Source organism: Lathyrus oleraceus, chromosome 5 (assembly GCF_024323335.1).
Source record: "Lathyrus oleraceus cultivar Zhongwan6 chromosome 5, CAAS_Psat_ZW6_1.0, whole genome shotgun sequence".
NCBI lineage: Eukaryota > Viridiplantae > Streptophyta > Magnoliopsida > Fabales > Fabaceae > Lathyrus > Lathyrus oleraceus.
The window spans coordinates 244,215,461-244,227,707 of NC_066583.1; the positions used below are offsets into that span (position 1 = coordinate 244,215,461).

Here is a 12,247-nt window from a genome sequence, read left to right on the forward strand (position 1 = left end):
GAACTCCATGCAGAAAAACAAATTTTGCATGTTTCAGGTCGATGGCAGGCGCCATCATCATGATGACTAGGTCTCCATGGGTTTAGAGTCGTTTACGGGTGCCATCACCATGGCGAGTTACCCGTAATGCACCCATAATGAGCGTAAGGAGCTAGGGTGCATGGAATTGAGTCCTGATTCTAGTTTTTCTTGTGTTGTATGATGAATCAAGGTGTTGTTGGGTCTATGATTAATTATTAGTAGTGCATAATTAATTTTAACATGATTTAAATGATGAATTATGTTGTGTGGTGCAAATGGTGAATGTTATGGTGATATTTGTTGTGATTAAATATTGTTGTATGTTGTGGTTTATTAATGTCGTAACATTGAGTGATTGTTGTGTATGATGAAATATGTTGTGCATAAATGGTGAGATGTGCATGGTGATTCTTGTGTATGATGAAATATGTTCATAAATTATTGCGTATGATGAAAGATGTTCATGAATGGTACCACATGCATGTTGAGTCAGTTGCAGTATAGTTGCGTTAGTGTTGCATTGCGAATGACCATTTAGTAATGTGTTATATGGATGAGAATAATTGATGCGTGGGTGTTGGTATGATTAGCACGTGTACTTGTTGTTATATGATATTCATCATTTGCTTATTTACACCGCTAAATTATGGAAATGTATTCTCATCCCCTTTGCTTTCATATTGTCCACCATGAACATCTTGCAGATGCTCAAGATAGAGTTTGTCGTTGTAAGTGGAAGTTAGCTCCTAGAGTTATTTCGTTTAGTTTCATCATTGTTTAGAAATCTTTCTCTGATCTTGTAACATCGGGGTTAAGAATGTTTGATTGCTTATTATGTTTTATTGGAGCTTAGTTTGTTTTATTTGGTTTATGTTGAAGTTGTTGAGAATTGAATGTGACAACTCAATATTTTGATAGCAGTTTATATCATTTTAAAGTTGAGACTAAATGTCTAAGTTATGTTGTTTTATTTAATTGAAATAAGATCGATATCATTGTGATGATACTCTAAGTGAAGGTGAGCGTGAGATGCAGGTGTTGTATGTCGTTGATATTTTCGTTATTTTTTTGTTAAATATTTGATTTATTAAAGGATTTGTTGTTGGTGACACCTTAGATAGTTGTGTAAAGCTTAACATATAAGTTTTGGGGTTTAGGGTGTTACATAACACGCCTCCAAAATAACACCATCTTCATGACTAGTGTTGGAGAGTCCAAAATATCACTGAAACGAAACAACCCTCTCCTTATAGAGTATATGGACACATAATCTTCAACGCTTGGATATTTAGCATCCATATATGCTATTAGTTGATGAGAGTTCTTGATAAAGAATATAAAGAGTCACTATCAGAACTACTAATGCTATAATAACTTCCAAACTCCTAAATTTATAATTAATTGCACTATTCAGCCATTCCATAATGTTTAAAAGTGTTACCGACTTACCGTTATCATCTAAATCCTAACAATCGCCGTTAAAAGAGAAAGGTAGCGGAAGAGTAGAAGAACCGTACTTGTAAACAAGGATAAGAGCTTGAGTTTTAAGAAACTAAAAAACTGGTGTGTTTTGCACTTGAAGAACTCTAAGGGAATGGATGGAAGTTTGAGAGAAGAAGATACATAAAAAGGATAATGGTTAGAACTTTAGCTCTTTTATGGGGATTGGAAATCCAACCTTAAGGGTTATCAACGATATCTTACTAGACACCTCAAAATTTGAAAAATATTCCCCACGTCATTGACATGTGTGAGAGATTAAGACTAAGTCCTTCTCAATGGGCAACCGAGTCAGACGATTTCATAGAGAGGGGACTCCATTAAGGACACCCCCTCTCCCTTTACCTATTTTTTTATATGTAGACGCTCTCTCTGGTTTGCAGAAGAATGAATCTATCTATGGAAACATTCATGGGATCCAGGTGGCACAGAAATCTCCAAATATTTCACATTTGTTCTTCACAGATAACAGTCTTCTATTAGTTAGGGCCAATATGAAGGAAGCAAGCAAAGTTATGGATACTTAGGCCTGCCAGTTATATTTGGGATACTATTCAGGTAGATGTTGGTTGTTTTTCTAATGACTTTGTGGCAATGGGGTGTGTCATAAGGGATCATATAAAGGAAATGTTATTGGCTACAAGCAAGAGAATTGTGAGTTTTACATGTCTTTCTGTGGCAGAAGTTCTAGCAATCAGATGAAGGATTCAATTGGCTTTGGATTTGAATTTGGGAAGGATCGAGGTTCACTTTGATGCCATGTTAATGGTTGATTGCATTAATGAAATCAAAGTTATTGCGGAGGTGGAGTCGATAACACTGGACTGTACCATGTTGTAGGCATAAACTTGGTTATGGAAACTCACCACTTGGTGGGTGTTGGTAATGTTATTGGTTCTAGGACTTGGTTTGGATATATTCCCTCTTCTGAGTATGTTTGTATTTCAATTCCCTCTTTGGGTGTTTAATGAAATTACCGTTTTCATCCAAAAAAAAATGGGGAAATGTTAATACTACTTTATAGGGTTCTAAGACCTAGGTCCAATAAGTTCATATAAATATCCCAACCAAAGATTTAAAGGAGATTCATTTCACTCAATAATCATTATATATAGAATTTATAACGTCTTTGTGTGAGTTTGCTCTATCACCACAATAATTCTAAAACTCAGAGACAACCTACACAAGTAAGGGTTGTTCCTCATTTTACTTTTAACAAATTCTAGATAGTGTTTTCATGTAATACTTTATTATTCTAAAATCAATTATTTTATATAAATACAAAATGAAATATCAAAATCAATTTAAAAAGTTGTTTTATTATATTCCTTCTAACTATTTGATTTTGATTCATTATTTCATTAAGATGACTATTGGTAATTTTTTAATTATGAAATTATATGATCAATTCAATTATTAAATTAATTCATAAACTTTCAATAGGGAAGAAATTGTTATAATATTATATTGTATATTGACAAATGTATATTTGAGTAGTTGTTTATAATCTTAGTTGCATATCAAATTATAAGGTTTTAATCAAACACTTCAACGCACGGCTCAAATAAGATGTTAAGCAATCCATTTTGTAAATTAACTCACTTGTTAATCCTATCTCCGTTTCTTTAAATAGAAGTGATTTATGTTTTTTAAAAGTATTTTTAGTTAATAGAGAAAACTCCATGTTACAAAAAAGTTTTTTAATAAGTCTGTTAAATATCTATATTTAATAATAAAATTATTAAATATGATATGTATATAAATTAATTATCTAAAATATTAAATTTAATATTAAAATAAAGTTTAATTTTACTGCTTAATTTTTTACTATATGAATAAATTCATTATATAAACGACATCATGATAAAAATTATGATATAATATAATAAAATGTGAAAATAATAAAATATTTTTTTAATAGCAAAACATGAATATTATAAATAAACATCATGGTGAAAAGAGTATATAAATAGAAATAAAGAATATCAGCAGAAGAACAACAACAAAGAATTTATATGTGTATTATTTATAAATCATACGTCTTTTTATTAATAAATTAAAATAAATTTATTTTAGGGTAATGCTAAATTGTCCTAATAAGAATTAAAAAAAATATTAAAAATTATATATTAACTTTAATAAATATATAAAAATAATTTTATAATCGATTTTTTAAATGTACCCTAATAAGTTAGCATTATTTTTTATTTTAATATTATAAATAAAAACCCCACCCTTCATCCATAAAAGTCATGTTAATGAGCACGGGCAAGGGCTCCATTTCATTTCCATCCATGCGACACAATTTTGAATATGATATTTGGGTCCCACAGACCACCAAATATATTTTTCTTCTTTTAGCATAGCCACCAATCCTTGGTCATCACATAAAAAAAGAAACAGGTTAATAAATATTTTATTTTTATAAAACCTTGTCGTTACATCGATACAAGACTCAAACCCATTTTAAAAATGATCAATTTTTCATTACTACCAAAATACAGATTAATTATTGATTATTACTGATAATATTTTATACAAATAATACACCATTCATTTTTTCTAAAATTAAATTCAATAAAAACATTTTAAACTAAATACATTTAAAAAAGAGTAATACAAACTTAGGGCACAAGTTAATACTTATTTATAAAAAATATATATTAAAAAAAATAATAAAATAATAAAAAGATAATTTTATACTTTTATTAAAATATAATTTTTTAAATAATATTTTTTATTTAATTTTTATATAATTAATGGTATTTAATACATGTCATCTAGATAAGGTTGAATTAATTGTCTAATCTATTCTTCATAGATATAATAAAAAATTTATTGAAAATACAAAAGTTAAATTTAATACTACGATTAAATCCTAAAAAATTTATTGAAGTTTGATTTTATTTTATCCGGATTTATTACCTATTTTTACTTGTATTTTATATTTTAGAAAATAAAAAATAGATATTAATTTCAAAATAATAACTTTAAAATTTATTCTATTAATATGAAATATTAAAAAGTTAAATATTGCTTTCTATTCAAAATTTCTATATTTGTTTTTTTAGCATTTTACTTTCCATACAAATATTTCAAAACTTGAAAAAGTGGGACATAGAAGTCATTAGCCTCGAAATTTCGTCCCTTTTTGCCTCTGCGATCTGCTTTTTATCAAACAAAACCCCCACTTTTCATATTCTCTTATTCCCTTTTTATCCTTCTCTCTTCTCTCCGGTTCTCTCTTTACACACTCCTACAATAGCACAAAAAATCAAATTGGGTTCTTCAAAACTTTTCTTCCATATTTGATTTTGTCACTAAATTTCCCACTTCACTCTTCTCTGAGGTTTTCTCAATCTCACTTTCAATGTAAGTACTTTTCTCTTGTTCATTCTTTCAATTTTCTACAATCACTGCTTCATGTAATCATAATTCTCATTTTGTTTGTGCAGAATCTTGGAACAAGTGAGTTTGAGTTTGGAGGATGGTTTTTGAGGTATGATTTCGTGATTAGGGTTTATGGATTTTACTGCAAAGTTCTTGATGTTAGTTCTTTGTGTTTTATTCGTTAATTCTGGTAATGTTGTTAATTAATTGCAGTTGGTTCAGTTGTTGAAGGTTTGACTGGTTTAGTAGAAAAATTCGGATTAGGATTGATTGCTCTAGGGTTTGGGTGTTCTAGATATGATCAAACAGATACTCGGTAAAATACCTCGTAAGCCTTCAAAATCTTCAGAGAGGGATTCTAACGGTGATGGAGAGTTGGTCAATGGTGGTTCTGGTTCATCCTTGAATTCATCTTATGGGATTAGTTCCAATAGTGTATTGAAATCTAATTCAACTTTTTCTAAATCTTCCAGTTCTGGTTCTGGTGGGTTGTATTCGGGGAATGGGAGTTCTGCGCCGTCGTCAAAGAATTCAAATAAAACAAATCAAGCTAAGAAGTTGACTCCTGCAATTGGACCTCACGTTGGTTCGGTAATGGCTCTTGGTAATGGAGTTTACGAGGCTTTGCCGGGTTTTCGGGATGTTTCTAGCTCGGAGAAGGCAAATCTTTTTATAAGGAAGTTAAATATGTGCTGTGTTGTATTTGATTTTAATGATTCTAACAAGCATCTTAAAGAGAAGGATATCAAGAGGCAAACTTTGCTTGAACTTGTTGATTATATTTCAGCTGTGAATTCAAAGTTCAGTGAAGCGACAATGCAGGAGATCACTAAGATGGCAGCGGCAAATTTGTTTCGAACTCTACCGTGTTCGAATCATGATGGTAAGCTTGCAGAAGCATATGATCCTGAAGAAGAGGAACCTGCATTGGAACCGGCATGGAGTCATCTGCAGATTGTGTATGAAGTTCTCTATAGGTTTGTGGCTTCACCAGAGACGGATGCAAAGCTTGCTAAACGATACATTGATCATTCATTTGTATTGAGACTGATTGATCTCTTTGACTCTGAGGACCAGAGAGAAAGGGAATACTTGAAGACTATTCTCCACCGTATTTATGGGAAGTTCATGGTACACCGCCCATTCATTAGAAAAGCGATCAATAACATCTTTTATCAGTTCATATTTGAGACAGAAAAACACAATGGAATTGCAGAAATGCTGGAGTTTTTGGGCAGTATAATTAACGGATTTGCTTTGCCTTTGAAGGAAGAGCATAAGCTGTTCCTTATCCGTGCATTGATCCCACTTCACAAGCCAAAGTGTGTCTCTATGTATCACCAACAGCTTTCTTATTGTGTTACACAGTTTGTTGAGAAAGATGTCAAGTTAGCTGATACTGTGATCAGAGGTCTTTTGAAATATTGGCCTGTAACTAATAGTGCAAAGGAGGTAATGTTCCTTGGTGAACTGGAGGAAGTTTTAGAAGCCACTCAAGCAGCAGAATTTCAGAAATGTGCGGTAGGATTGTTTCGTCAAATTGCTAGATGCCTTACTAGCCTACACTTTCAGGTGCTTAACAAAACTTTCTCATTTCCTTTTTCCTATGTGGCATTTGCATGCATTTCATTAGCATCTATCAATACCAATGATCTCTGTATTACGAATATTACTTCCTTAGTTGCTTAACTATTGACAATGAACTTAACTTACAAACAATGCGATTATGATATTGTATGTTGTTTGAATATATAGATTACTTAATAAAAATGTTTTGCACTTGACTAATTTTGTGTGAGCTAATCGTTATGGATACTAAATGATTTAAATTGAGGGAAGCAACTTGCAAACAAGACTTCAGTATATCTGGTATCAGCAGTCTGTGCAACTGTATTTCAATCACAGTTGTGGCTGCATCTCATGCATTTTTCTGTTGTTGTTCACAGTATTTATAATCATAATCAGACTGTAACTATGACTACAATTGCATTTTAATACATGATATAATATTTCTATAAATAATTCAACAATGGATCTTAATTATTGTGATATCGGTATTTCTGTATTATGATTCAATCTTTTATGTTACCCTTTAAGCGCGAGTAATGGTGTTTTAATACTTTTAATCCAAAGCAAAAAACCCACAGTGGTCAATAGCAACGAACAGCATTGCAATTGCATTGGTATGATTCGGAATGGGTGGTAGTCATTTCTAATAACTCAATGCATTGTGTTTTTGAGTAGAGCTAATTGTAGATGAAATACAACAGCATTGTTTACTGCAACACATTACATTGACCCATCTGCAGACAGGGGGTCAGATCGGGTCTGCTTCCACCTATAGGGAATCTTTTTGCAGCCTCTGTAAGTTTGTATGTTCAAGGTTAGAGAACTCACTGTCCATCAGGCTGAAGTCTTTATCACTAACTTATTTCAGGTGTAGGTGTACATAAGCTTCTTCCTCCATTCTATTGTCGCCAATATCCAGCTCTGCATCTGATGCCTCTGTCTTTTTTGTTTTAAAGAAAACTCTTAAAATCTGATTCAGAAACAAAAAAGGCATTGCAAGCCCATAATTAAAAGACATTATTTTATTCTCTTATGGTAATTTAAACTAGCATATTCGATAACACACAATTGCGATGCAATAGTGCTGTTTGGAGTATTTGGGTCTCATGGCCAATGTTGTGGTGGGCAACGTGGGAGCTGCGGCATGATATCACTGCCGCATGATATCACTGCCCCTGTGTCTGTAAATCGTGAGCTCCATCTCTCTACCCTATCTCTGCGACTATTCTCTTTTCCTTCCTTTATGCTAGCTACAAATGCAAGTCTGCGACGCGACATCCTCCACTCTGTGCTGCCGCCTGGCAGCCACTGTGACCTCCCTCTTCCCACAAACCACCCTCTCTTCTATCTGTGATCTGTGCCTATTATACGAAAAGCTGCCTTTTCATTTTCTAACAAGGGACAATACTTACCTTGGTTAGTCAGCTATGATACAGCTGAAGGGGTCTTAATGAGCTAGGGTTTCACGGGAGTTGAGCCATATGACCCTAACTATTGTGTTTTTTTCTTTCTTTCGTTCTCTTTTTTGTTTGTGTTTATTGGGATGGGACCCAAATTGAGTCCAGTTTAGCTCCTACTTTATCTAGGCTTGGCTTAAGGTCAAGGGGTAGAATGTTGGAACTTCTTACTAATCACTTCAAAGCTGTTGTTGCCAACCCCAATATCTATGAACCATTTCTTCCCGTACCTTGTATGTCCTTCATTTTTCGCTGCTTTGTTGCTACCATATCTATATTTGCAATTATTTGCTCATACTTTATGTTTGGGCAGGTGGATTTCTTTTATGAAGATTGACAACTTTAAAAAAAATTATCGTGTTCGCAGAAAAATAATGGTCATTGTTCAAAAGACATTAATATAAAGTTAGTGAAGATGATTTATCTATGATCTATGAAGCATGGATAGTTCAAAATCCATGCCGTATCGTATCCGATACGCCGCGGATACGTATCAAAGGAGTATCCAAAAAAATTTATTTAAAAAAAAAAAAAAAGAAATTCCGATACGGCCCGATACAGCGGCGATATGCTGGCGACACATCTCCGATACACTGCGGAGAAAGCTAGTTAATCTCATGACTATTCATATTTGTAGAACACAAATCAATCTTTCTCATCCTTAATTCTTCTTTCCTCAACTTTAATTACCTCATCACTTTCATTTTCTCTATTACAAGAATTAATATTTCCCTTTAATTACTTTTCCCTCGATTTTAACTATCATTTTTTTTTCTCATAATTCCTTTACCAATTATTCTCAAATTTTGCAAACTCAATTGGTTTTTGTTAGAGAATCATTTAACTAATGCTTAATTTTTATTATATACGTATCTCAAATGTACCGTATCCTAGATTTTTCAATAACTAACATATCTCCGTATCGGATACGTTACACGTATCGTATCCGATACCCGTATCGTGTCTGTGGTTCATATACATTTGCCCCCCTTGGTTGTGTGAAACAACTAAGAGGCCTAAACGTATATGTACTTTCTTAAGCTATCATCAACAAACCCCTCTTCATTAGTTTCAGATTTGTATGTCTCTTGAACTCTATTTATTATTTTCTGTAAATACCACCATTCCCTGGTTGGCAACAACAGCTTCAAAGCGATTAGTAAGAAGTTTAGATTTCTCCCCTTTGACCTAAGCCTAGCCATTGTGACACGCTCTGACATTGACATACAATAAATATAAAGCAGTGACCTCAATATGATAATTGATGCTAGGCCTAGTCATTGCCCCACTATAGCGATTGATTGCCATGCGCCGATATTTGGGATTGATATCATTACACTTCACACCACTTTGTTTTTTTTTAATAGCTATCTTTTATTTGCTCAATTTTTTATGCATTTGTTATTTACTGATATTTTCTAACACTGATGAATGATTCTTAGAAGTTTGAGTGTTAGTTTTTTTTATTATTTATTTGTTTTTTGTACAAAACTTCAAAATTTAATTTTATGTGTTTTATAGTGTAAATTTCGTGTTCTTTACTATAGTAACCAACGCTGTTATGCTATCTGCTGCACTAGCAATTTTGTGGTTGGCCTCTTCATGCCACACTCTATCATTAACTGGTACTATTAGCTGCTGGTTATCTCACGACATTTTAATATTTTGATTTTCCTCTAAATATATGGAGTTTGATCCACTTATTTATTGAAAAAATTAGAAAGCTACGCTTATTCCCGATGGAACATTAACTTAGGAGTTATCTGCAAATTTCTGTATGTATGCATTTTGTAATTTACTGTTTGTTTGTAATAACTTTCAAACAAAGAGATTTTGTTATTTTATTTTAGAAGTAATTTATTTTGTCACTTTATACAGGATGGTTTTGTTTGAGCCATGATATCCAAACTGAAAAAAGACAAAGTTGAAATGAATATTGTTGTAAGACTTGGTAGGGATTACTAATTAATTAACAGCAGAGAAACCAAGTGGTTGAAAAGGAAATTGAATGTTCTAAGGTTATAAAGTCTCATAAGCAATAGGATAATTTTTAAGCATCAAGTAGGTAACGATAGTGCCTGTGAATGTATATTTTCTTCTTTTTATTGTCTCTAGAGAAATTTATCGCCAATCAATTTAGTCTTGACTTTTGACAGAAATATTTTCTCCGTAATTTAGATAATATGGATCAGTTGTTAAATTTATGAAAAATAATCTTAGAAAAGGAAATCTTATCTGTCATACTTAGGATTCCTCCGGTTTTGCATCTATGAAATAACTTTATCGCACAATCCAAAGAAGAAAGTTTATTTTATTCTTCAATTGACAGTTTAATATCATTATTTGAGAAAAAAAACATAGGCAATGTAATGATGTAACTGGACTCTACCAAAACAGAAAACATGGGCAGCTGCATTAATTCATTCCTGATAAGTAGTCACTCTGGCTGGCTCCTTTATCTGGACAAATTTCATGCAGAACTTAAAAAGACAATGCAACCAATCAGATTTATCTTTCATAAGCTCCCCTTTTAAATTATGTAGGTTAAAGCACCATCAGAATCGAGGTTTTTGTTTCACAGAACTGCTACATAAGATTAACAACACTAATGACCTGTGTTACGAATTAAAAACAGAAAACACCAATGAAGTGTAGGTTAAATGGATGATAATTGCCAGTCTTTCCTCTTTGTTTTTGTATGTTTCTTTTTTCCACAGTTTCTATGAGGATAATTTCTGGTGTCATTGAATATGCAGTGGTGGGTTTTTCTGTTTTTAAATTAAAAAAGGCTGGTTTTGGGTGAGGGGTAGGTGGCGGGACAGGTACATTCATTATTGAACTTGTAACGGACTTGGATAGCTCTTCTGAGATAACATTGTCCTTGCCAGTCTTTCCTCTTGGTTTTTGTGTGTTTCTTTTTTCCACAGTTTCTATGAGGATAGCTTACCCTCCCAATTATCATCCATTTTCTTTCTAAACAATAAAATCTTCTTCAACAGTCGAAATTCATAGAGGTCATTTTGGCTGTGATTAGGTTTGATTTTGCAGTAGCATCGGCTATGTTCGAAGAATCACTAATTATCTTATGCATTTGACTATACCAGTTAATGGTTTAAATTGACTCTGATAACTGCTATTATTTATATGAATTGATTGTTAAACTTTGCTGTGAAGCTGGACTTCTGTTCCCATTAATATGTATAGTTTATTTTTGTTGAAGCTTTTTATCATGACAACTTCAAAATTTGTAAGTTTGAGTCACTTTTACGGGCTCTTTAATATGCAATACTTAACTAAGTACAAAATGTGAAACTGAAAATTGACTTGATTTGGTCTGCAGGTGGCTGAACGTGCACTGTTTCTGTGGAACAATGATCATATCCGAAATTTGATAATACAAAACTGCAAAGTTATACTACCTATAATCTTCCCTGCTTTAGAGAAAAATGCCCGGGGCCACTGGAACCAAGCTGTCCAGAGCTTAACTCTGAATGTGAGAAAAATATTCTCTGATGCTGATCAAACACTTTTTGATGAATGCATGATCAAATTCCAAGAAGACGAAATCAAAGAACGAGAGAAGCAAGAAAAGCGGGAATCCACGTGGAAGAATTTGGAAGATGTGGCTATTGCGTCCACATCTTTAAACAACGAAGCAGTTCTTGCGTCAAGGTTCGCGTCCGTTGCTACAGTTCAAAATAGCTATTGATTGCAGGTTGTTGAGAGCCATTAGATATTCAAATTGTTAAGTCTACCTCATGACTAAGAACTTAATGAATGCTTTTAGTTGGAGGTACATCTTATTTTACTATTAGCTTACTGCAAGAAATTAAAATTACGACGAGCTTTGTGGACATGTTTGGCTATTAGTGGTTTTCTGGATTTTTTTCGGATATGTATGTATATGTGCTATAAGGAATGTAATTTGTATTTGACACTGACAGTGATTGTTGTTGGTGGTGGCATGTCATATAATTCAATGTTATTGCCACTTCTTCTTTTAACTTTCAAACTACATAATTATTCATCACAACCATAAGTTTCAAAAATCAACACACTCACATTAAAGCTATAGCTGGCTGAAACTGGTTGTGCCTTGGTGGAGCATCATGTAAACATAATTAGTATATTTCCTTACTCAGCACTACACTTTGGACCACACTCTCCTCCACCTTCATCATTTTCAAAGCTCCTATATTTGGTGCTATCAAGTTGCTAGTTTCTTGCACTACACTAGTACCTTCTTTTCATTTTAATTACCCTACCATTTTGTTAAACAAATCATTCAATAACTACACTGGAAAAAGTAC

At 32.8% G+C, this 12,247-nt stretch overlaps 1 protein-coding gene across 1 annotated transcript; it reads left to right on the forward strand.

Moving 5' to 3' along the window:
• The first annotated feature begins 4,679 nt into the window (after positions 1-4,679).
• Positions 4,680-11,941, forward strand: LOC127083466 (serine/threonine protein phosphatase 2A 59 kDa regulatory subunit B' gamma isoform). The gene is made up of 4 exons (XM_051023784.1): positions 4,680-4,893; positions 4,977-5,020; positions 5,125-6,483; positions 11,278-11,941. Exons 3-4 carry the CDS (start codon positions 5,209-5,211, stop codon positions 11,644-11,646), a joined length of 1,644 nt encoding a protein of 547 aa, XP_050879741.1. The 5' UTR covers positions 4,680-4,893; positions 4,977-5,020; positions 5,125-5,208; the 3' UTR covers positions 11,647-11,941.
• The last annotated feature ends 306 nt before the right edge of the window (positions 11,942-12,247 follow it).

Bases quoted from the DNA above. Each gene is read 5' to 3' on its own strand.
- LOC127083466 (XM_051023784.1), top strand. From the start codon at position 5,209: ATGATCAAACAGATACTCGGTAAAATACCTCGTAAGCCTTCAAAATCT. The intron at 6,484-11,277 runs GTGCTTAACAAA...TTTGGTCTGCAG, and splicing joins TTACTAGCCTACACTTTCAG to GTGGCTGAACGTGCACTGTT.